This window comes from Symphalangus syndactylus, chromosome 9 (genome assembly GCF_028878055.3).
Source record: "Symphalangus syndactylus isolate Jambi chromosome 9, NHGRI_mSymSyn1-v2.1_pri, whole genome shotgun sequence".
Taxonomy (NCBI): domain Eukaryota; kingdom Metazoa; phylum Chordata; class Mammalia; order Primates; family Hylobatidae; genus Symphalangus; species Symphalangus syndactylus.
Genome location: NC_072431.2, coordinates 136,956,313 through 136,982,893, shown reverse-complemented (window position 1 = coordinate 136,982,893; position 26,581 = coordinate 136,956,313). Strand labels below are relative to the sequence as shown.

The window sequence follows — 26,581 nt, the reverse complement described above, 5'->3', positions numbered from 1 at the left end:
TAATTTACACTTTAGCCTTCATTTTCCATGTATATAATTTCTTATTTACATTTTCTTTTTTTTTTTTGGAGACGGAGTCTCGCTCTGTCACCCAGGCTGGAGTGCAGTGGTGCCATCTTGGCTCACTGCAACCTCCGCCTCCCAGGTTCAAGCAATTCTCCTGCCTCAGCCTCCTGAGTAGCTGGGACAGGTGCCCGCCACCACCCCCGGCTAATTTTTGTATTTTTAGTAGAGATGGGGTTTCGCCATATTAGCCAGGCTGGTCTCGAACTACTGACCTTGTGATCTGCCCACCTCGGGCTCCCAAAGTGCTGGGATTACAGGCGTGAGCCACCGTGCCTGGCCCTATATTTTCAAAGTCTAAGCACGTAGGATGTAAATGAGTTCTGGCAACTAACAAGTGCAGAGCTCCATTTTAGTCTGTTCCCAATTTAAAAATGCACGTTAAATAAATACAAAGCCTCATGCCAGGAACGAGAGGGTAGGTGCCTAATTTCATCAATAAGGAACAAACAATTTCAGCCTCAATTATCTAACAATCCCTTCCCAAGATGACTCTCAAGAGCAGTCTCAACTATGAACTTAGGAATCTCTTCAGAGCTACCCAGACGGAAAGCCATGCATATATTCCAATTATGCTTCCATTTTCCCCCGAGGTTTTTTTTTTAAGTCTCTTTTGAAAATGCCCCCCATACCAGAAAAGACAATTTGTCTCATTACTTTACACGCATGCTAAGTTCCAAATGATTTTTTGCTGTTACTAAACATTCAACACTAAAAAGATACTTTCTACCACTGAATATATTCAAATAATCACTGTGCCACTTCTGGGCATACAGTCCTGCCTCAGAACTGTGGGATACTGTATTTTTCAGGAAATAAGAGAAATCTCCAAAAGAGAAGGTGCTGCTATGGTCATCAAACCATAAGCTTAGGTAGGTGGCTACCTTCGGGAAATTATTTTGCATGCCAATTTTAAGAGGGTCAAAACTCCAATGAATGTATAGTCTGGCGTATTTGTTAAGTCGGTCTCATTATTTTCACTATCCCTTGTGATTGGAAAATGAGGACAAATGGACAATGAGCTCACTGTACGATGAGGCAAGCAAAGTTCAGGGAACTAAATGATGAATTCTCATTTGTATTCCCATGACTGACTTGAAGGGCAGTGCAATTTACCTTCACTCTGTTCTTCTATCATATAAAGTCCAGGTTTTCATGGTCCATTTAGTTTTACAAACGTATCCTCCTCTAACCTTTTAATGCCAAGCTAATTTTTTTTTTTGTATTAGCACAGTTGAATTTAAAACTATCCGAATGCTTGAATATTCCTCCACGAGTTAGTTAATTTTCAGATTAGGTTAGCTAGCAGATACTCTCTGGATTATAATTAAGATATAAAAATTTAATTTGATTAGTAAAACTAGGGTCAATTCTATTGTTTACTAGAATAAAACCTAAATGGAATTAGCAAACGTGTTCAAAGGGAGTTGAGTAAATTATCTTCCCTAAATAAGGAAGCAACTCTAAAATTTCCAAAAGACAATGTACATCAAAGCAGTTTTTCAAATTTCTACACCGCTCCTCCTCCATATTTTAGTTTAAAAACAAAAACCAAGAACTTACTGATCTGAGTTTGGAGGGTGCATAGGTAAAAAAGTCCAAGAATACTTTATGCACCAGTGAGTGCTTAATCACAGCTTCCCTGAAAACAGAAAAAAAAACAAAAAGACACATCAGATCTGGCACTACAGTCATACAAAGACAGGTAATCTCAGAAGTCCTAAAGTAATCTAAACAAGTGAAATGGTTTTACTGAATATAATTTGTCATAAAATAGGTTTTACTGAATATAATTTCTCATAAAATAGACTATCTTTCGGAAATACTAAAACTTAAACAAAAATTTAGATGGCAAAATTGATTTAGTGCCATCTACAACCAAGATTAGAGTACAAATTTCTAGTATTTAATCGGCAAACATAAAATCAACATTTGAAATATGCTCTGCTCTGTTAAATAAGGACATCTACATTTTTTTCCCCGGCACTGGATATAATGATTAGAAATCCACATGTGGACCTATTTTTTTAATAGTTGTTTTATTTCTGTTAACACCCTTCACAATCCATCTGTTTCACAAAATAATTTTAGCAGAATTAAAACTTGAATGAACCAAACATTGTCAGCAACTGCAACAACACCTACTTAATCCAAACCCCCTAGGTGTGACACTTGGTGGATCCAGGTGTACAGTGGAGGCCGATGGTCAGGCATCAAAGATCTAAAGTTCACAGGCGATATCCAAGTAGACAGCAAAAGCTAACACTACCTTTATGGGCAAAGCACTGTTCTGAGTGTTTGGAACAACCAACCCATTTAATCTTCATAAAATTCCTATGAAGTCTGTACTATTATTATCCCAATTTTACAAATATGGTAATTGAGGCACAGAGAGGTTAAGTTGCCGAAGATTACAGTTAGTTATGGTGGGGCGAGTGGGGAACCAGGAGTTGTACCCAGGCAGTCGGGTCCCAAAAGCTATGCTCAGCCACTCCACTATGGGACAGATGCCATGAAGGGCACAGGCACAGGCTCCTAAGTCTTACAATCCATTTTTAAAATTTTTTTATTTTTTTTAGGCAAGGTCTCACTCTGTTGCCTAGGCTGGAAGGCAGTGGCACAACCACGGCTCACTGCAGCCTTGACCTCCTGGGCTCAAGTGAGCCTCCTGCCTCTCAGCCTCCCAAGTAGCCAAGACTATAGACACATGCCATAAAGCCTGGCTAATTTTCTTATTTTTTCGTAGAGATGGGGTCTTGCTATTGCCCCAGCTGGTCTTGAACTCTTGGCCTCAAGTGATTCGCCCACCTTGGTTCCCCAAAGTGCTAGAATTATAGGCGTGAGCCACTGTACCTTGCCTGCAACCAAATTTGAATAACAGATTATATTTGTGAAACTGTTTAGTATACATGGCTTCCATGTAACATTTTATTTGGAGAAAGAATGCTTCATTGCATAAAAAAGCTCATAAATCACGAATGCATGTTAGTTATCATTTTATAGGATACAATATCAGAAAAAGAAATCTCCTTTCGCACCAAGAATGGTTTCAAACCAACACTTTTGCACTCTTATTTAGGACAGATTAATACTTGTAAGCAGGAAATATCTACCTCTTCTGGGCAACAGTTATGTAAAACCTTCCTCCTTTGAATGTCATTTCTTAAGAAAAAAACAAAAACAACTTTCTTACTTTTGGGCCATTGGAGTTAGAATCTGTTTCATTTCATCCATAATAAGCTCTAATTTTTCTGGCTGTACCTCTAACACTTTGTCCAGAGTTGGGTGATCTGCTGACTGCAACAAAACAAAAAAATCAAACCCCTCTAAATTTAATCAATTTTTTCACTTCAGGAAAAAGAAAAGTAATTAGTCATTTTAAAGTAAGTTTTAACAAATTTAAGATTTCCCATATTTACATAATGAAAGCTCTGCTATATATCCTTGTGGAGTAACCTGATGAGCTGATTCTCAGTCTGTGTATCTATCAGTGCATTTAAAGAGCCAGGCCAACCAAGTTAACCAGCTAATAGTTACTTGCCAAGCACCTAGCTCTCGCCTAACTATGAGATCAAGTAGTCACTTCACAAATTCTTGCCACCATATGTCTTATAATTAGTTGGCTATTCCTATTAAATATAATGAACTGTTAACAAAATTAGTACAGCAACAAATTCAACCCAAGAATTGAACCTGACTAATGGAGGCAACCCGGGAATCAGTCCATATCCCTTCAGACAAATGTTGCATTTATGTTCCAAGGTTTGAAATAGATTCTTTAACCAGCTAGTCCCACTGCTAACTATTCTCAGATTCAATCCCTGTACTCTATCCGAGGTTAGGTCTCTCTATTCCCCTTCATCTCTAGATACAATCTGAAGAAGGGCAATGCATGCACATGAAAAAACACAGGAGAAGCTAGCAACAGACAGCCAAACACACTTCAGCCAGAGCTGGTTGGGGGTGGTCACACAACTTTGGTGACTATTGGGAGTCTTCTCCTTCAGTCTGACTGTAAAAATAGAAGTATTGAAGCGCGAAGCGCTACACACAGAGCACCCAGCAGTGGAACAAAAGTTTGAACTGAAGGGGATTTAAAGCCAATGCTCTGGAGAAAGAGAAACTTGCTCACGATACCAGAAACAAAATAAAGCATGAGGGAAAATCAAGGGCATAAGATGGTCTCTTAAAGAACCAGCCGAGGTAAAAATACATTCAAAAAGTAGGGCACTGGAAGTTAAGGAAGAGCATATCGAAAAAGTAAAAATACTAGAAAAAGACTTCTGGGGATGTCACCTTGTAAAGCTGAAACGTGTTCCCATAGAGCTCTTCCGTCAGCATGTTCCTCTGCTCCAAAATGGCTTTGTCATTGTACGCGTACTCCACGATGGCTGATGCTTCTGCATGCCGCAGCATCTTCCTCACGTGGCCTTTAAAACTTCTCATTATCTCTGCAATCTGTGGTTTACTTCTAAACACAACACAATTATGGAAAAAATAAATGATGGAGAAAGCTTGGTGACAATAAAACACAACTTACTTCTCCCAAGACCAACTCATCAATCTGTGTCACTGAGGAGTAAATGAGTTAGCATGCATTGAGAAGCTGTGGCTAGCACATAGTAAAGTCTCAATAAATGTCATTTCCTATTAAACTGTTCTGCTCGAAAAAAACAGTAGGGCAGGAAAAAAGATAAAAGTAAAAGATTCAGGGAAATATAAAATAATATTCTAAGATTCTTTTTGAAGATGGGACTTAATCACAAGTATTTAAAAGAATCAAATAGCTGGAAACTACAGCTAGGAATACGTTTTTGAAAATTTTGTCAACTGCATATATTACACTTTTTGTTGTTGATTATCATATTCTAGCACATTATTACACTCAAAAAGATTGGTCAAGACAAGTACTAATTCCACTTAATTTAGGAAATTCTCCCATGTTGACATTTTCTAACCCACTGACCTTGTATCAGTCTACTCAACTGTCCCTCCCCGGTCTCCACCCTCTTAATACTGGTGGCTAATTACAAGTTAATTATTCTATTTCTCTTCTTCCAGAGGTTCAAGATAAACATTCACTAATCATCCATCATGTAAAATTATTTTTACTATGCTACAGTACCAGTCTACTTCAAAAGTGCTTATTTGTTGCTCACTGTGTCTTTAAAACTTTTGAATGCCAACAAATCAGAAGGTGAGGGTATACCTCCGGCAAAGTCATAAATTTCAAGGAGATTTGCAAGACATCTCTCATGTATCTTTTTAGGAATGAAGGTAGTACCATAATTTTACATTAATTTCAATAATTGTATTTAAGATGATACTCTCTAAAAACAACACAAGCATCTGCTGAGAGCCATTACTATTACTTATAAAGACCACAGACTTCCTATCTCGCATCTGAGCACAGTTGGAAACCATGCCTTCAAAAGACAAAGAAAAAATGTATTTTATAAATAAAACAACTTACCCATACATGAGAAATTTCTTAACAATATTTCTGGAATATTTGGCTTTACTTAATTCAACCAAATCATCTGAAAAACAAAAATACATTACAATGACTTGAGATCTCATTTCAGCTCTCTGGAAACAAAGGGAGGAACTAAATAAATGCACAATCCTGGAAACACAAATAATTCTCAATTTGTCCCAGGCAAGGAAAAAATAAAGAGAAGACACACCTAAACAAAAATTGTTTGCTAGGACAGTCTTGGGTATTTTAAGAGAAAAGAAGTGACTTATTGCAAATGATAACATAATCTTCAGTACGTAATAAATACCTCGCAATTCTTCAAAAGCCTGTTTTCTCTGTTCTTCATTACCATACTGAATGTAACACTGGATCACACGAGTTGAATCATGTGCAAATGCAATCTGTAGGGAAAAGTTTGAGTTAGACTAATTCTCTTTTGAGAGTTATGTATCTCGTTAATTTATTGTGACCTCTTCTGGTATTTCTTGTTAGAAAAAAGGTAGTCTTCATGGATAAAATCAAACCTAGATTACTGAGAACTACTTGTTTTAATTATACAAAACATCATTCTTTTGTTTTGAGACCTACCATATTTGACAGGTACAATTAATAATGACACTGAGGCAGGGATAAATTTCACCATCTTGCAAGACTCCTCTCATTGTAATTCAAACCAAACCAAACCAAACCATCTGATGATCATACAGACTATACTTCTCATTTCTTTGATAGTTACCATCCCTAAAAGGGAAATATTTCTGTTTAAAAGGTCTATTACTCTATGATTTTTATATAAGTGATCTAAGAATGTTTGGCTTTGGCAACCAGAAGTGTACTTGTAAGATCAATCTAAAAGTCTTCCTAAAGAAATATATACAACTATATCCATACACACTGGCAATTATATAATAAGTTAATCATCCATTTGTCACATTTTCATTATAATTCCTGCACATATATCCAGTTATATTTCTAGAAGAGTTGTTGTGTTTTGAATCTGATTCTCTAACCCATTCCTCCTCATGACTGTTGGAAGGACCCACTGATCAATTTTCTAGAGCACCCTCCACTAATCATCCGTCATGCAAAATTATGTTTACTATGCTACAGCACCAGTCTACTTCAAAAGTGCTTATTTGTTGCTCACTCTATCTTTAAAGTTTTTGAATTCCAACAAAGAAGGCAAGTGTATACTTCCATCAAAGTCATAAATTTCAAGATTTGTAAGACATCTCTGAAGTATCTTTTAAAAAAATAAGGCTGTTTTTGTGCATATATTGAGCACCTATTATGTAACCAACATAAGTGCCTTAAACATAGTGTTCTTATTTATATCTCAAAGCAACCGTAAGAATGAGCTGTTACTATTCCCACTTTACAGATGAGGGAAGTAAGGTTATGAGAAGGAACTCACTACCTCTGTTACCCCGAGGAAGAATCTTTACTTCTCTGAGTCCCAGATACATCAAATACACAACAGGGATGATGACATATGGTAAATGACACAATGCATGTGCTGGTTAACACAATTCCTAGCTTATAGTAAATAATCAATAAATACGTTATTGTTATTGTCCAAAGGCACACATATTTTAAGCAGCCCACCCAGGATGTGAATACCAAACTCACTTCTAAGACCATGATCATACAACTGTGACCTCAGGGTAGTTGAGACAGAATCCTGAGTGAAATATTCATAAATTGCTGAAGCTGAGGGGGCAGTTCTATCGTAAAAAGATCCTGCTGAATTTATACGAAAGCAGCAGCTGATGACTTGCTATTTTCCTACAAACTGTAACATAGCATCTGGTTAGACCTATGCATCTGACTTGATAAAGGCTGCCCATCCAGGTACCGTAAAACTATGAGAATCTGTTGTCTTCCAAGCCATTGTGTATTAATCCAAATACATGAGAGTCAAAGGAAATTTATTACAAAACAGGATTAAGCAGCAACAATGAAAACTACTTTAGAATTCTCTAATGATTATATTTTAGTTAAAGATCTTTGCATGATGTTTACAAAAGCATGGAGGAAAAGAAAGAGGTAATATGTTCACATCACAAATATAAAAAAGTTGGCAACTGAGAACACACTAAATTACATGCAGTTTAGAACAAGACATTTATAAAATACTACTGAACTAATAAACTTCTCAAGATAACTTTAAAGGAACACTGGCTTATTTTAAGAATTATTAAAAAATGACACAGCCAACTGACAATCTTTTCAAAACTCCCTAGCAATAAGGTCCCTCACTTTTAAATTTTTATGTAGTTCAGTGTTATGGAAGATATTTAAAACTTGGCCAAATACACTGGAAACAATGACAAGATCACCTGTCATGAATGGTCAGCTACCCCTGAGAGTGAGGCAACTTCAACTTTTTAAAATTGCAACGATGAGTATGTCCTACTTACAGTTTTAATTTTCCCTTGAATCAACTTCTGCAAATCACTCATTAACTTTAATCTTTTTTCTTTGTCACAGTCTTTTCTACAAATGAGGAGAGGAAGGAAACACAGTTTAAGTAAAGAAGTTATTTTAAACACACAAAATTAAAAACCGTACCAGTATATGTTCTCCAAGTTCAGCATGATTTTCTTTTCTAAGGCAGCAAAACTCTGCCATTAAAATTACTATTCCAGAGCAGCCAGACAAAAGTAATTTTCTCAAAGGCAGAAACTCATCTCAAAAGGTATAATTTTAGGTATCAATCCAAATCTTAACAGCCAGAACTTCAGAAGTAAAAAAAAAATAATAAAACAAATGTAAGATAACAAATACTGAAGTATCTCAAAATCTAGCTGGTAAGAATTGTCCTTCGTTTTCTCGGACATGTCTCAGGAAGAATGTCAAATTTATTTCAACCTCATACATTTTCATAAGCGTATCTGATGCCATAGTAATGATTCTACACACTTCTGCAGCGGGCACACACCCAAGTACTGATGTCTCTACCGGGATGTCATGAGGACCCCCTCAATAACCCAAGTGCTATGTCATTCATTTTAGGACATCTCACTATTTACAAGGTACACTGACTTCTCCGCTGGCGCAAAGGGACTAACAAAGACACTTTTAGGTAGAATTACCTTCTTAAAGTCTCCCAAATCTGCTTTGCCCGAACAACAATGTCATAGTTGGTTTTATCACTGAGTTGTCTGCTTTGCTTCAGTTCTTTCTTCTTCTTTTTGAAGTCATCCCATTTGGGCTTCTTGGCTGCTGATTCTAGTTATTACAGAAATTATTTTCAGTTACATTTAACATTCTAAGTGTCATAAACCAATACAAATTAGGTAAAAAGGGCAATCACTAATCAGGATCAATGCTCATTCTGGAAGCTAGAAAGGGGAACATACCATCCCCCATATATACTTTACTTTGCTTTCTGAGCAGTTTGTACATTTTACATTTGGTTAAATTTAAATCTTTATTAATTCTTCTAACAGGATGCCTATTAAGACAAAAGGACATTAAAAGAATTACAAAAGTAACTAAAATATTTTAAATATCTTTTTCAATTCTGAAATAAAATTCTACTTTTTAAGATTAAGATCATCGGACTTTAGGTATAATTAACTTCCAATGAAAACAAAAATTAGTCCAAATGAAAACAGGAAAAACAACTTCGAAAATTCACTATTCTGAGTGCTGTTGTATATTAAGTCACTTATTTCTTCCAACAACTCCAAGAGGTAGGTATTAATATTACCCTCCCTTCCATGGTGGGGAAAAAGAACAAAGCAGTTGAGCTCTCTATCTGAGGCCACACAACCTGCAGTGGTACAATTAGGATGGAAACCTAGAAATAACCCTCTGCTGTCTTAGTCATGACAATGAACTACCAAAATTTCCAAGTTCGCCACAAACAGAGTGATACCATAAAAATCGAATATCTTTCTATCACCACTTTTTTGTCTTCAAAATCCAAGTAACTTACCAATTGAACTAATGATGCCAAACAAAGAACAACTTACTAAAATGGGTATTATTTACATTAGTATCCTGCACGGAATCTTTTGGGGGAATTAGTCACTTCTGACTATCTCCCTTTCTCTATAAAAAACTGGGGAAAATGCAAAAAAAAAGAAAAGAAAAACTCTGTAAAACCAAAACCTAGCTGTAGCCACTGATTATTTTCCTCTTGCTTTTTCTCCATGCACGTTTTAATCTTTAAAAACTCAAAAAGTGGACAGGTGCAGTGGCTCACGCCTGTAATCCCAGCACTTTGGAAGGCTGAGGAAGAATCACTTGAGGCCAGGAGTTTGAGATCAGCCTGGGCAAAACAGTGAGACCCCGCCTCCAGAAAAAATTAAATTAGCCGGGTGTGGTGGTACACGCCTGCAGTCCCAGCTACTTGGGAGGCTGAGGCAGGAGGATCACCTGAGTCCAGGAGGTTGAGGATGCAGTGAGCCATCATCACGCCATTGCACTTCACAGTCTGGGCAACAAAGTGAGACCCTATCTCAAAAAAGAAAAAAATTCAGAATCTGCATTCACTTAATATGATTAGATGATGTTTTCTCACGAAATTAACATTCCTCAAGAACATAATTTTGGATGGCTATCCAATATACTACAATGTATTTATTATTCCTTTATTGTTTACTTATATATTCCCTGTCTGGTAATACAAAAGATTATAGGCAACAGAGGGCATATTTACCACTATATTAATATGGTATCCTTTACTATACAATAGAGGATATGAACTGATCCAGGGCTAATTTAATTCCATAAGTATTTGGGTACCGTTGACATATGTCATGCTAGGCTGCAGTACATTTATCAATGAGGGGGTTGTCTAGTAACCAATCTCTCATGTTATTCTATCAGTCCAGTTACTGATACAAAAATATAAGAAAATGAAATCAAGAGTCCCATTTTGAGATATCAGGAATGTTATCTCCCATAGCAAAAGAAATCGTGGCTTTTCTCACATCAATGTGAGAAATTAATGTATATGTGTTTAAAATGGAGGCATCAAAAGCTCCAGTAGAGAAAGGAAGATGTGGGATCTATTAGAGAGGCTAGGAAAGAGAAAGTAGAAAAGAGAGCTGGAAGAGAAGCTACTGGCAATGGGGGAGGAGGAAGATGAGGGAGAAAGAAAAAATTTAAAGAGAAGATTGAGACTGGAGCATGAAAAGATCCTACAGCCCTAATGGGAAACAATGGCATTTCCCCTCCTTCCTCTCTCCCTACCTCCTTGTCTTAAGGCTGCTGTCGCTCTGGTAAGCAGCCCTTAGGCAGGGTAAAAAGCAAGCACCAGGACTAGGGGATGGCACTGAGAAAACCATCCCCAGTGGTCTCAGCTGGCAACAAAGGAGCAGTGTCAGGACATGTTGTGCTGGAGAAAAAGTGAATAAAAGGCACCAGAAAAATTCTCAGGATGTTGCAAAGAAAGTAATGATATGACAATCCACATAACCTGGAAACTGCTTGAGATCAATGCAGGACAATGCACAACAGTGGAACGTTATACAATAGAGAGCAAAGCTCTGGGTGAGAAATGACCCACTGAACATTTGGGCAGTTTGTTTCAACAGACAAACAGGAGACCTGCCAATACTTCCAATCAGTGAGCAACTTGTCCTGAACCAATTAAAATCAAATCTGTCATGTGTGCACGACACCTTCTCTGGAACTACTAGGATCTGCGCCATCAGATGGGTTTATTGTATTAGACTGGCCTAAGCTCTGTGAAGGCAAGGTCTGTATGTTTCTTGCTCACCAAAGCATCCTTAACCAAGGCTGACACTTAGCTGGGGACAGACTGATTCTTTAAAGCCAGATTCTATGATTAGTTGGGGCCTGTATCCTTACTGATTGTTTTTGTGTGTGTGCGTGTGTGTGTGTGTGTGTGTGTGTGTGTGTTTTGCCCTATCTTCTGGTACAATGCATAGAAAACTCAAATACTCGTTCAACAAATGAATAAACTTTAGCTTATAGAAAGAAATGTTTTATTGAGGTTCCACTGTATAAAGCCATTATAATTTAGCTTAACTCCATGGCTAAGGTAATTCAGAAAAGGGCTAAGAAATAAGAAACTCTAAGCACCAGAGGGAAATTGTGAGCATGAAAGATGCTCTGTTGTTTATTTAGGCCATCTACCTGTCCCATAATGTTACCTGCCAAGGAATAAGAATGTGAGGTCTCTAATACACCTCCAGAGTCCCTGCACACAATGCTTCAGGCAGGGCAAGGGCTCTGCAAAGACCCTGCTGAACGAATCAGTACTTACCATCGCTTTTACCATCTGGCTGGAATTTCCTCTTCTTGTTGAATTTATTTGCCTGCTGGAATTTGTTCTTTGGTGATTTGTCCCCTTGCTGCTTATTCTTGAACTGCTTCACACCCTTTTTCCCAGGTTTTGTGATACTTTTCTCAAAGTTCCTAGATGTGATTTTAGGTCCGCCTTCTTTAGCAACTTTTCTTGGAAATGTCTTTGAAGAACGAGAATCTAGTGACAATCATAATTGTAAGTTCAATGATTCCAGGCCCAAATCTCTTTTATCCATTGGATTACATTCATTACAGAAAATTACACTCTTTAATCCTAATACCATGTCTTACTCTCAAATATGCAACATACAGCCTTTTGAGTAGAACTGGATTTAAACAATCAAAAGAAAAATAAAAGATTCTTTCCTTGATTATAAAACTAATACAGGTTCATGACAAAAACAAACAAACAAAAAAACCAAACACCTAGAGAGTAGAGAAATATAAAATAAAAGCTACCCATGATTCTACCACTAGAGATAAACACTGGTGTCAGTTTGGTATGTTTCTCTAGTTTTAAGCATATAGCAGAGCTATTATTTATATACCTCTGTATTCTGCTTTAATGATGGTCTACACAGAATTTTCAAGAGATCAATAACAAAAGAAGTCTAAGAATAAAATGAACATTCTTAAAATTTGGAAAGTGTATCATAAGGACATCTAAAATGTTAATTTTAAAATTTTCTAGTTTTAAGAAAATAAAATTTTAAAGCCTATAATAAAATTATTTAACAAAAACTTTTGGTCAAGAAGCCTTACAAATTAGTACCTAACAAATGAGATGAAAACAGCAACGGCTAACATTAAGGAAACATTAGTCATATGTATAATTCCCTGACTTTTCTATTTTACAATACTGACACCTGATGGAATAACAAAGACATCACCATTATAAATTCTGAACCTAAAAGTATTTGGCTTATGAGCAGTATGTATTAAACAGTCCTGATTTATCAAATGTTAAAACGTATGGTGAACTAGTGTGAATAAAATGAGGCAATAGCAGCAACAACTGAGATAAGGAGTCTTTCATGACTAAGGCATTCCTCAATTATTCTGGCAATTTCTTTCTTTTTTTTTTTTTTTTTTTGAGACGGAGTCTCGCTCTGTCGCCCAGGCTGGAGTGCAGTGGCGCAATCTCGGCTCACTGCAAGCTCCGCCTCCCGGGTTCACGCCATTCTCCTGCCTCAGCCTCTCCGAGTAGCTGGGACTACAGGCGCCCGCCACCACGCCCGGCTAACTTTTTGTATTTTTAGTAGAGACGGGGTTTCACTGTGTTAGCCAGGATGGTCTCGATCTCCTGACCTCGTGATCCGTCCGCCTCGGCCTCCCAAAGTGCTGGGATTACAAGCGTGAGCCACCGCGCCCGGCCCATTCTGGCAGTTTCTTAAGTGTCTAAATGTCATGAGCAACATGTTAACTCATACGCAATAACACATACTTCTTCCTACTATTTTAATCCTAATCCTAGCCAATGAATACAGATTGAAATTTACTACATGCCCTCCCATCTCCCAATTATAATAGCAAAACACCCACATGGGAAGCATATCTTACCACTATTTTTATGAAATCTGTTTTTTTCTTGTGCTGTCTTTGTACTCTTTCCTGTGAATTGCTTTTTCCCTTTGACTTCCATTGTAGCAACTCTGGAAAACCAAAACCAAAACCAAAAATAATCACTGCAGTTCTCTTCATTAAATAAGGCTGTTTCATAGTCATTGCCACATTTAGTCCTTCAGTCTACAAATACAATACAAATCAGCCAGATATAGAACGGGCAACTACTTAAATGCAGCAATTATGAAATCACTGCCTCAGATTTTAAAACTGAAAAATGATTTTTTATTGATACACGGTATCAATAAAAAAAACTAAGAACAACACACACCCTGGCCAATGTTTGATATATCCCGAGGCAACACTTCACTTCCACAATAGTACTGGCTAAAAATAGACCACTATTGACACCAAGTATAATAAGCATCAGAGTTTGCATTTTGTAACCTGGGAAGACTAGGGGATGCTAGGGGATGAATAACTGACAAAATTATCGCTTGATTTCTTGGAGCCTAAAAAGCCAGGAACAAACAACAGGTTGCACGTACCACTACATGCATTTAATATAAGAAAATAAAGGATTACCTGAAAGATTGCTATGTAATCCAACATAGCTAAAACAAAGACTAGCATCCAGTGTTTAATTTGTGATTGTTTTAGAGGCAGCCAAGTAATTGGCAGTGAACTCCAAAATAAGATGTTGAAATAGTTAATATTTCATTGAAAGGAATCTGTCTAATAGGCGCTTTATAGGCTACTGAGACACCATGGTGCACAGGATAAACAACTTATAACCCCTCATCTACCCAAGGTCCTTGAAAGCAGCAGAACAGATCAAGAGCAAAAGCCATTTGGCTCACTTCCCCACTAGTTGGACGATCAACGCATTTGAAAGCTGACTGTAAACACAGATGTTAAGGATCCCTAGACAACACCAGATATTTCTAGATTAGAATTGCCCATTCAAGAACTAATTTCTCAGGATATTACCATAAGAGAAAAGAAGGGTTCTGGGATAAAATATATTTGGGAAACAGTAAGTTAAATGACAACGATCAGCCCGTAAGAAAAGGCTTTTCAGATTCTTTAATTTGCTAATATAAATCATCAACTGTCAAGCAAAGGCTAAAGGATGCAGGATTTTCCAACTCCAGTTGAACCACTTTTTTCTGGAACATCACAAGGGAACAGCAGAGTTCCAAGGAGTACTCTGGAAAGCACTGTTCTAATCTAGACTGTTCTAATGATTCTGAAAAATGGACAGCCCCTGAATTACTCAGCTTCCTCGAGGCATTTAGAACTGAAGGGTCACATTATTACTTGGCTATGGCCATCATAACCATACCTGCATCTCTCAGCTCTTCCACACCTCTAGTTTTCTATGAATCCATTCATTTACATATTTTCTCTGTATGTTTGTTCTAATTTTTATATTGAAAAAATTTTAGCTTTACAAAAGAGTTGAAAAGATACACAGTTCACATATACCCTTTCCCCAGCTTCCCCTAATGTTAACATACAATGCAGTTAACTAAGCTACAGAGTTGAGTTGGAGTTTACCAGTTTTTCCACTAATATCCTCTTTCTGTACCAGGATACACTGAATCTGGCCATCAAGTCTCCTTTGTGTTTTGTAGAATATTCCTCATTTGGGGTTTGCCGGATGTTTTCTCATGATTAGGCTAAGGCTACACACTTTTTGGAAGACTACCAGAGGTCAAGCTTTCTTCTGGTGGTACTCTATCAGGAGGTACATGACATTAACATGACTTATTACTGTTTATGTTAACCGTGTTCACTTGGTCAAAGTAGTGTTTTCCAGGTTTCTCCACTGTAAAGTTGCCACTTTAACCTTCTCATCTTTATTAGATCCAAGCCACAAAGTCCAGCCCAAACTCAGAGGAAAATTAAGCTCCACTTCCCACAAGGAGGGGTACTAAAGAATCCAGGCATGTTAAACTACCACAGCAATTAATAAACATTTTAGACAAGATGTTTGAAGAATATGTATACATCCTACGTACTCCTAAGTTTTACCTGCTATCTTTAGCATTTGTCGGTGGATTTCGCCTGCAGCAATTACTGCGTTTAAATGGTGATCTTCTGTTTCTCTTATTACTTTTACCTTTGTTATTCTGAACTTTTCTGTAGGGAAGACTTGTCCCATCTTTTCTATCTATTTACTTGGATCATATAGTCTCAGATACCTACTTCATTCCTTGGTTATAATCCAATACCATTGTTATTTTGTTGCTCAAATAATTCTAGCTCCAGCCAGTGGGAAGTTTTTCAGGTTGCTTCTATGTCCTTTTGACATGGCCCATCTGTTTTGTTTTGTTTTTTAAAGCACACCCTTATTTCCTGGCACTAGCTCCAGGTTCATTCTGTATTTTCCTTAACCTAGCCCTGAAATCAGCCACTTCTCCAAGGAATCCTGGTTCATTTCATTAAGAAGGGTATTTAAAAACCAAGAACTGAGTGCTAGGTGCGCTTTTTGTCACTGAGGTGTCCCTGTTTCTCTGTCCTTTCAGCAGATTCAGGAAACACACATATGTATATTAACTTACGCATATGCACATACCTATATTCATTTTTATATCCATTAAAATAACATGAAGCTCATACTGATGTTTCCAAATCTAATCAAGCACCACAGATTTTATTCTAGGCATCTCCTCTTGCTCATTTGTAACTTCTTTCTCTGACAGTCAGCAACCTGCTTCCCACCACCTACAATTTATTTATACGTATGTTCAACCCTACTATACATGTATAGTTTCAGAATTGCTAACCTGTACCCCATGAGAAATAAATTTACAATGACAGTACAGTGTTGATGTACAATTGTTTTTTGTATCCATTCAGAACACTTTTCCAAAGTTACTTAGAGGCTTGCATGGTGGCTCACACCTGTAATCCCAGCACTTTGGGAGGCTGAGGCGGGTGGATTACCTGAGGTCAGGAGTTCAAGACCAAACCCCGTCTTTATTAAAAGTACAAAATTTAGCTGGGCATGGTGGTGGTGCACACATGTAATCCCAGCTACTCAGGGGGCTGAGGCAGGAGAATCACCTGAATTCAGGAGGCAGAGGCTGCAGCAAGCGGAGATTGTGCCACTACACTCCAGCCTGGGCAACAGTGAGACTCTATTTCAAATGTTAAACTACCATAGCAATTAATAAACATTTTAGACAAGATGTTTGGAGAATAGGTAGACATCCTACCTCCTCTTGTTTTACTTGCTAACTTTAGCATTCAAGTCAGTGTATTCTGCTTGCAGCAATTACTGCTGCAGGCAAAAAAAAAAAAAAAAAAAAAAGCTACTTAGATCAGTCCTTCAGCCCCTCACACTCTTTAGTGAAGTTACATGTTTATACTATAGTTTAATTGATTTCTCACAGTCTGCATTCCATCCCCAGAAATGCTGGCAGATTTATTAAATGTGCATATAGTCAAGTTTACTCTTTCTGGTGTATAAGTCTATGGGCTTCAACAAATGGCTAAGAGTCCTGCATCCATTACCAAAGTATCTTACAGAAAAGTCCTGTCACTGTAAAAAGTCCCCCGGTACAGCTCCTTTGTAATCAACTCCTTCCCTCTTCCCTGACTGCCAATGATTAGGTTTTCACTCCTGTTTTGTCTTTTCCAGAACGGCATTCATATACATAGAATCATACAATAAGTAACTTTCTGAGTCTCGCTTCTTGCACTCGGCAAAATGCAATTTCCTTTGCTCGGGAACCCTGTACCTTCGTAATCAATCATCACATTCCATAGTGTCGCTCAGAATTGGCCCTCCTTTTTCCTTTCCCTCTATTACCCATCCAGGCTCCTGTTACCTCTTGCTCAGTTTTGTTTAGATCCTATCTGCTTTGATCCACTTTCTGCTGCCTGATTAACCTTCCACTAGAATACCTATTTCATGTTATTTCCATGCTCCAATAGCTTCAAAGCTTTCCCACTGCCTTCAGGAAAAAGTTCCAACTCAGGCATTCACAGCCATTCAAAATGTGGTCTTAATTCGCCCCACTCATCACCATCACACAGGAGCCAATCTTTCTCACTATTCTTTATCAGAATAGTGAAGTTTAAAGCCATTCTCTCTGCCAACACAATTTCTACCCATCCTTCAAGTTCAGTTTAAATGGCATTTTCTTATAGACCAACCTCTAAGTGTTAGCATTCCTCAAATCTTTGTCCTAGGGAACTTCCCTTCTCCCTCTACACTTCTCCCTAGGTGGTCTCATCCAATCTCCTGGCTTTTTATGCTGAGTACTCCCAAATCATGTCTCCATTATGAACTTCTCCTTGGGGTCCCAACTTGTGTATAACTGCTTATCTGATACGTCTAATTATGTGTCTAACAGGAACCTTACCCTTAATATGTCCAAAACATAATTCTCTATGTTGTTCTCTATGTTGTTTGCTCCACAAACAATATACTATTTTTCCCTGCCCTATCGTCCCCCAACTCAGCCAAAGGCACATCATCTACTTTACTGCTCAAGTAAGAAAACTGAGTCACCCTTGACATTTTCCTCTCTCGTCTGCCACACTGAACCATAAGTTAGTTCTCTTAAATGCCTCTTAAGTCACCATCCTAACGCAAACTATTATCAATGCAACCTCTCGAGCTTCCATATGTAATACATTTTCTAAAGAGAACCAGAGCCTATTCATGATTCTCACTTGCTTATAAGCCTTCAATGTTTTCTACACATGGTAATAGGAACGGAAATGTTTTCCTATTGTATAGAAAAAAAAAAATTCCCCATCATGACCTTCAAGGCCCTAAAGAACCTAGTTCCACTCTATCCGGCTAACTTTATCTTGTACTCTAACTATACTCCTTCCTAGCTCCCATCTCAGGAACTCGGCCCATTATTGCCTCTGCTTGAAGACTCCCTGAGCTTCCAGATCTCCGCTTAAAGATCATTTCTTCAGACTCCACTATCTCCCAACTCAGCATCCAGTTCGTTTCCTCCCAGCACTTACAATCTGCGTACATTCAGGCACACCACCTAGCACTGGAGTTGGTGTTTGTGAAACAGCACAGACAGGCTGATCAGGCCGAGCACGGACTGGGATTCTAGAGTGAAGCCAGTCCAATCTAACCTAGCACGCAGGGCAACGTGGTGGCAGAGAGGTCGGCGCCCCGCCCTTCTTGCCAGGCTCCCGTCAGTCCCAAACTCCTAGCCCAGAAACAGGCCACAGGAGACTGCCCAGTGGACAACAGCCCCGAGAGACATTCCCGACTTCCAGCGCCCGGCAGGGTGCGAACCCCTCCCAGGAGCGACCGCTGAGCCTGCCACACTCACCGTACACGTGGGACAGAGGCAGCACGCGCAGCGGATGCCGACAGCCGCCCCGCTTCCGCTTCCTTGCCTTGCTCCGCCCCCCGGCCGCTTTTCTTCATCTTCCGCGGCGGGTCAGGGACTAAGAGGTGGGGCTTACCAGACAATACAAAAATTCGGAATTTCTATTGGTCCGCTGCTGTTATGCCGCCTCTTGAGACGCGAGGATTTTGGCCCTAGAAAGAATCCGTCGGGCACAGGACGCGACAACGGCCACAGGACGCGACAACGGTCACGGGAGAATGACGTCATTAACCCTGCCGCTTCCGTGCTGGAAAAAAAAAGGAGAGCTCTTGCGGGGCAGAACAGGCTGGTGAAGGAGAGGGTTGGCTGGCGCGGTTCGTAAGAGGCCTGAATCCGGTAGCCTGAACAAATATTGAAGTAGCTAAAGTTTCTAAAGTGTGTTAATTTGCATATTTCCTCAGCAGTCCAGCTTGGAGGATAAAAGGGGTGTCTCGTGAGTCGATTTGAATTGTAATCCCGTTTTTTTCCCTTTCTAGCTGCGTGGCTCTGGGAAAATTACACAATGTTTCTGAGCCTTGGCTTCCTGATCAATAAAAGAGAAATAAGTTTTAACATGCAAAGCGCTTAGCATGGAACGCTCTCAATAAATGTTTGCCATTTTTAATGTCTGCTCGTGCCTGGAAAGTGCTGTTATTCCATTTAATACTTCAGGAAATAAGATTGTGGTTAGGATATATGCCCCATTTTCCAGATGAAGAAGCTGACACCACAAACTTGGTCGTGTCAAGCAACAGAATTTTGTTCTTTAACAGTTCCAGAGGCAAGCATTCCAAAATCAAGCTGTTGCCAGAGCCCTGCACCTTTTGAAGGCTCTAGGGGAGAATCCTTTGCTTCTTCAGCTTCTAACGGCTCCAGGCAGTCCGTGGCTTGTTGTTGCACGACTCCAATCTCGGCCTGTCTTCTAATGGCCATATCCTGTGCCTGTGTCACTTCTCTGTGTGTTTTTAGGACACTGAACATTGAATTTAGAGTCCACGGGGATAATCCAAGATCATTTCATCTGGAGGTCCTTAATCACATCTGCAAAGGCCCTTTTCCCAAATAAGGTCACTTTCACATGTTCTGGGAGTTAGGACATAGACATATCTTTCGGAGACAATTCAACCCACTACATCTGGAAAGCTGAGGAACTGGCACTTGATCCCAGGTGCCAGATTTCAGATTTTACTATCTTCCAACTTACTCCGTTTTCTGGCCACTAAGGAGTTAGAGTTGAAACTGGTAATTTAGTACACTGTATGCTTCTTGATGACAGGGGCCATCATTATTTTCCAGGCACTTAGCTCACTATGCAGCACATAGATATTTGATAAGTTCTTGTTGTCTACCTTAACTGTTACTAGTTTGTTTACATTTCAGCTCATTTAAGTCTCATAAGAACAGTTTTAAATAGGTCTTTTCTCATTTTACAGAGAAAGGCAAAACATAGTAGCTTTGGTCCAGTGAGCCTGACTCTAAACTCAACATGGCTGCCTCCGTACTGCTTTCAATAATTCAGTAAATGCGAAGAGAAAAGAATATGGAACAGGAATTGCAGGAGGCCCATCAGCAGTGCCTTTTGGGCAAATAGCACAGTACTGGGGATATTAGACACCTTGAAACATCTGACAAGTAAATGCTGGCCAAAAAGGAAAAAAAAGATAGCAAAATACACCCTATCACACAGCCCTGGGAAGGGATACGTTTGTGGTTTCAACTCGACAGATAGCAGCACCCCATATTCTTGAAGATAGGTCCATGTAGTTGCCTTAAGCATCTACACCAAAACCCTACTATTCTTTTGCCTTTTCAGCAGGAAGGAAAAGAAAATGTTATCACATACCAAAGCCCTTGATTATTATTAAAAACGTTTTTATCAAGTCTTCTGTGAAAGTGGATTGATTTGGATTTTTTTTTTTTTTTGGAGTGAATTGAAAGCATGTGGTTTTGCAGAACAGCGCAAGAAATGTTTATCCTGTGATTTTTTTTTTCAAGCAAACCCATTAATTCTTCAAATATCTAATGATCTGAATGTAGACCACTAGGTGTACTCCTGCAAGCCTAAGATGCTCTTCTTGCGTGATACACAATTTAATCAGAACAACTAGACTTGCACACATCCAAGAGGTTAATAACAGTACTATGGCAATGCAATGAAGAGCATTGAGATTAGAATCAAAGGAACCTGGCTTACAATCTAAATTCTGTATGGCCGAGGACAAGATAGTTAACTTGTATGGGCCTCAGTTTCTGCATATGTAAAATGGGAATAACAACACTTGTTTCTGGAGTTGCTGTGAGGCTTAAAAGTGATAATATCTTAAAGCTCTTAGCCAATAGTAAATGTTGAGTGATTCATAGCTTAAGGGAGAACCAAGGTGTACCCATTTGAAATACTTTGGGGCCGGACGCTGTGGCTCACACCTGGAATCCCAGCAGTTTGGGAGGCCGAGGCAGGTGGATCACCTGAGGCCAGGAATTCAAGGCCAGCCTGGCTAACATGGTGAAACACCATCTCTACAGAAGTACAAAAATTAGCTGGGTGTGGTGGTGCATGCCTGTACTCCCTGCTACTCCGGAGGCTGAAGCACGGAGAATCGCTTGAACTGGAGAGGCGGAGGTGCAGTGAGTGGAGATTGTGCCACTGCGCTCCAGCCTGGACTGGACGACAGAGTGAGGCTCTGTCTCAAAAAAAAAAAAACATTTGACTTCACGTAACGGAAAGTTCAGCTAATGATGGCTTAAGCAATCATTTTCTTAATATAAAAATATATGGAAGGTAGTTGGTAGTTGTGATTCAATGACACAACAATGTCATCAAAGACCCAAGCTCTTCCAGTCTCTGTTCTACCACCACCCTCAACATGTCGACTTTTTATTCTCCCATTTACTGCGTTTTGATTGCAAGAGGTACTCCTCAGTTTCCATATTTATCTAAGAGTTCAGGGCTAGTGAAAGTGGAGAAAGAAATGAAATCCACTTTTTCCTCCCAGTGGGGCTCTGTCCTTTTATCCCAGAAGGGAAAGACCCAGCAGGAGTCTCCCTTCTATTTCAGTACCAAGAACTGGATTACACAGCCACCCCAGAATTGAAAGACCATCAGATAAAATGTTAATCAGGCATTTGGATTTCATTCTTTTTCCAGTACTCTGGTAAAATTAAAGGTCACTTAGCAAATACGTTTGTATCCAACAGTAGAGATTTAATTTGTGACTTGAACTAATCTGGTTTAAAACTTAAAATAACTATAGTATCCCAGGTGGTGGATAGCAATCTGGGCAGCGCATTGAATCACCTGTGGAGTTTTTGTTTTGTTTCTTTAAATAGCAGTAATTCTGATTTAATTGGTCTGGAGTGGGACCTGAGCATTGAGAATTTGGTGCCTAGATCATGCTAACATGCAGCTAAGGTTAAGACCCAGTTATTTAAGGAATGAGGTTCAAGTTTTTTTGTTTCTTGTTTTGTTTTTTGTTTTTGTTTGTTTTTGTTTTTGTTTTGAGACAGAGTCTTGCTCTGTCACCCAGGCTGGAATGCAGTGGTACGATCTCAGCTCACTGCAACCTCCGCCTCCTGGGTTCAGGCAGTTCTCCTGCCTCAGCCTCCCAAGTAGCTGGGACTACAGGCATGCACCACCAGGCCCAGCCAACGTTTGTATTTTTAGTAGAGACGGAGTTTCTCCATGTTGGTCAGGATGGTCTTGGACTCCTGATCTCAGGTGATCCACCTGCCTTGGCCTCCCCAAGTGCTGGGATTACAGGTGTGAGCCACTGCCCTGGGCCTGTTGATTTGATTTTTTAGTTAACTACGGGTTAAATCTCCTGGTTCCTCTTTGTATTGCAGGCACCAGAATTTAAGAATTAAATATACAATATGCCTCTCTCTGTAAGTAGAACATTGGAGAGAATTGTATCTTTCTTGCTGATTGAGTTCTCCTAAAGTGATTTAATACCATTAGATGTTAAAAAATGGTTTAAATTTGAACTATTCACTTTCAAACATATTCTGGAAAATGTTTGCTTCTTTTTTCCATTTCACATAATTTTGTGCAATTTTCTTTTTTCCATAAAAATAAAATAGGTTAGGTGTCAGCTCCCATACATCTTTCCCTCCCCAAAATCAGTTCTCTGGAATTCTAATTAGTGGATTTTTAACAAATGGTGTTGTTTTTCTGTTTCTCAAATGCATAAGCAGGGATAGAGGGCATGTTACTGATATAAAGCATAAGTGATATTTTGGCAAGGATTGGGCTTTATTTTCAGGACCTATTAGAAACATAAATCCATGGAAACGGAGCAGTTGCCAACACATTTTTCCTTAGTGAAAAAGAACTGCTTCTGAATAGTGTGCATTATGTTTTTCAATATCATACATTTGCTACAAAGTGCACTAATGTAGTCTAAACATTAATTGAGCATTCATAATGCTGTAGTTGCTGTCTAGTAAACACAGTATTAACCTTGTCCTACTTTGCTTTCTTTGGTGACGTACTTTGGAGCAGCAGAAAATTATATGGCTAAGATGTAAGTTTATCTGATTGTGGTAGTATCACCTTAATAAAAGCTTGTGTCAGCACATGATGGAGAAATGAAATAAAAAGTAGGTAATATCACTTAAAGCCCAAGAATTGTCACTTATACACAGTGCATATATAATGCGCTATGGTTTTGTCAAGCAAAACTCAAGCAACACGTACTAGCTTCAGTTTTTTGTCTAGGATAAGAACAATTAATGGGTTGACATTTTAAGTTTTTAAAATTCTGCTTTCAGGCTTGATAAAAGTTATTTCCTTTGGAAAGTATCAATTAGTTTTTTCTTGTGATTTCCCTAATTTGTGAGCAATAAAGACTTGATAACCAAGCATATATTTTATTAGGTGAACAAATAAGAAACTTGTTTGTTTCAAATATGAATAAAGAATAATTTTCTTGCAAATCAAAACCACAATGAGATACCATCTCACACCAGTTAGAATGGCGATCATTAAAAAATCAGGAAACAATAGGTGCTGGAGAGGATGTGGAGAAATAGGAACACTTTTACACTGTCGGTGGGACTGTAAACTAGTTCAAACATTGTGGAAGACAGTGTGGTGATTCCTCAGGGATCTAGAATTAGAAATACCATTTGACCCAGCCATCCCATTACTGGACATAGACCGGAAGGATTATAAATCATGCTGCTATAAAGACACATGCACACGTATGTTTAATGTGGCACTATTCACAATAGCAAAGACTTGGAACCAACCCACATGTCCATCAATGATAGACTGGATTAAGAAAATGTGGCACATATACACCATGGAATACTATGCATCCATAAAAAAAGATGAGTTCATGTCCTTTATAGGGACATGGATGAAGCTGGAAACCATCATTCTCAGCAAACTATCACAAGGACAGAAAACCAAACACCGCATGTTCTCACTCATAGGTGGGAATTGAACAATTAGAACGCTTGGACACAGGGTGGGGAACATCACACACTGGGGCCTGTCATGGGGTGGGGGGAGGGGGGAGGGATAGCATTGAGAGATACACCTAATGTAAATGAGGAGCTAATGGGTGCAGCACACCAACATGGCACATGTTTACATATGTAACAAACCTGCACGTTGTGCACATGTACCCTAGAACTTAAAGTATAATAAAAAAAAATTAAAAATAGAAAAAAATAATTTTCTAATTATTCGTCCCACTTTACTTTTAAAAACTATAGAAATTTCAAGTTGGTACTTAGAATAATGATCTAGCTCTACTTACCTACCCAATAGTCCTCTCTTCCTTTTTTTTTTTTTTTTTTTCTTTTTTGGAGACACATAGGTTTTACTATGTTGCCCAGCCTGGTCTTGAACTCTTGACCTCAAGTGATCCTCCCACCTCGGTCTTTCAAAGTGCTGGGATGAATGGGCATGAGCAGCTGTGCCCAGCCTACCTCTTCCTTTTAAGATGAAGAAAAAAAGTAATCCACTTGCTCAAACCTATTATGTCAGTTTAAATTCTCCAGGAAGCAGATGCCAAGATAGAATTAGGAGGCCAAGAGACATGTGAGAAAAACTTCACAATAAGATGAGGGGAGAGGAAATAGCAGTAAATAGGGAGCGCCTGATACCATGATACAGATCTGACATGTGTCGAGAGAGAGGCAGAGCGAAGGAAGATGTGGTAGAAAGTCTTCAGGCTGTAGTAAAGCCCTGAGAAAGCCTCGGTGAGGCCAGCACGGCACTGCAGAGCAAAGATTTCTCCTTAAACGAAAGCTAAATTGAGTAGGAAAGGCCCAACTCAAGTACCCCTGCTGTGCTCAGTCATTGGCTGGGAGCAACCAGGGAGCGCATGGCCTCAGCATGAATGCTGCGGTGGATGCTGAAGTTGTGACAGGTGGAGGCGTCAGCTAACTATACCCCTCTCAGCCGGTTCTCTCTTGAAAGGAGATGGAGCAGTTCACTCCATGGCTGCCAGGGTCGACCCCTCACACAGCACAGGGCTATTTCTCCATCTGTGTTTGGGGAGCGGCTCCTCCATTGTTCTTATGGTCGTCTGCTCAGGAGGGGAAAGTTAGAAGAGGGAGACTGGGGGCAAAATATAGTCTCCTGGTGGCTGCAGCAAGTACTCATCATCTCACTCCAGCACTGTCCATTCTAAATTCACCTCATCCTTGGCTATTAGCTTGGCAGGTCTTGATGAGTAACCTGGTCATGTGACTTAAACCATTGGTTTTACAGGGTCTGAGACTCTAGTAATCATAGCCTCTAAGCCAAGGGTTGCTTCCTGTGTTCATTTACCGTTACAGTGGGGACTGATGAGAACTGAGAAGTACCTAAGTGGATCGCTTGGGTTCTATATGTATTCCTCCATGTCTCAGTTGACCAAAAGCAGTCCTATCTCCTCTAGTTATCGGAGTTGATCACAGTTGCCCAGATGGAGACGCCTCTGGATCACCTGGGTTCTATATATATTCCTCCATGTCTCAGTTGACCAAAGCAGTCCTATCTCCTTTAGTTATTGGAGTTAATCACATTTGCCCAGATGGAGACGCCCTTTCTTACCTGTTGATCTTGGATACAAGGAGTCCAAAATGTCCAGGAGACATCCGTAGTTCAATGAAACTCTTGCTCTGTCCCCTGGCAAGAGTGTCTCCTTTGAAGACAAGGACTTCTAAACATGCAGAGCCCAGAGTTATGCGGACAGGAAACATGCATTTCCCCAGAGGGCCATTGAGAATAATGGTAAGAATGATGATTTCTGCTTCTTTCCCTTGGTTCTTTGGCCCATGTATTTTTATTAGGAGCATAGCAGTCTATAGAGATCTCTGATTTATTTATTCTGCATCCTGGAGGATAGCACCTCCTTTTTATAGACTATTGCCTGTAAACAGGTGCTCCAGCTGTGCCTTCGATATGCCAACTGCAATGTCCTACTGTGGGTTGGTTGCCTCTTGATGGAGCATCTGTGACGTGATCTGGGAATCACATGACCATGGGCTCACTCCCGTGCCCACTTTGCTGTGAGTTGTGGCCCCTGTTTGGATGCTATGTGACATAGGATTACATGCCTGTGGATCAGGCACTGCATAAACATCTGGATATTGATGCTGGCTGAGGCTCTGTGGGTGGGAAAGGCAAACTCATATTTGGAATAAGACTGTCCCACTGAGGGGAAACTGTTGGCCCTTCCCGAATAAAAGGAGCCCAAATGTTGTCAAGTTGCCACTGAGTGGCTTGTTGGTCTCTTTAGGAAATAGGGCCATATCAGGGGTGCTGCATTTGTTCCTGTTGCTGGAAGACTCTACATTTAGAGGAAGCAGCAGTTAGATTGGCCTTGGTGAGTATAAGTTC

General features: G+C 39.4%; 1 protein-coding gene and 1 long non-coding RNA gene across 6 annotated transcripts in view; one reads left to right on the top strand and one right to left on the bottom strand.

Annotated features, from left to right (window-relative positions):
* The window catches only part of PUM3 (pumilio RNA binding family member 3), a 67,047-nt gene extending 48,192 nt beyond the window's left edge, over window positions 1-18,855 (bottom strand). For 2 of the 5 annotated variants that reach the window (XR_010113772.1, XM_063609906.1), the window contains exons 1-10: window positions 18,709-18,820; window positions 13,388-13,479; window positions 11,787-12,005; window positions 8,638-8,773; window positions 7,963-8,038; window positions 5,850-5,943; window positions 5,537-5,603; window positions 4,360-4,534; window positions 3,257-3,360; window positions 1,627-1,705 (exon numbers count right to left, since the gene is read on the bottom strand). Coding sequence is in view for 4 of the 5 variants with exons in the window: in XM_063609906.1 (XP_063465976.1) it covers window positions 1,627-1,705; window positions 3,257-3,360; window positions 4,360-4,534; window positions 5,537-5,603; window positions 5,850-5,943; window positions 7,963-8,038; window positions 8,638-8,773; window positions 11,787-12,005; window positions 13,388-13,479; window positions 18,709-18,806 (1,140 nt within the window). In the remaining variant the exon portion in view is untranslated. Of the gene's footprint in view, window positions 1-1,626; window positions 1,706-3,256; window positions 3,361-4,359; window positions 4,535-5,536; window positions 5,604-5,849; window positions 5,944-7,962; window positions 8,039-8,637; window positions 8,774-11,786; window positions 12,006-13,387; window positions 13,480-15,427; window positions 15,457-18,385; window positions 18,522-18,708 lie in introns of those variants that run through there. The other 3 variants (XM_055294344.2, XM_055294343.2, XM_063609907.1) reach the window with 3 other exon arrangements.
* LOC134731470 (uncharacterized) lies at window positions 17,627-19,372 on the top strand. The gene is made up of 3 exons (XR_010113776.1): window positions 17,627-17,897; window positions 18,260-19,143; window positions 19,245-19,372. It is a non-coding gene; the product is annotated as an uncharacterized lncRNA (long non-coding RNA).
* The last annotated feature ends 7,209 nt before the right edge of the window (window positions 19,373-26,581 follow it).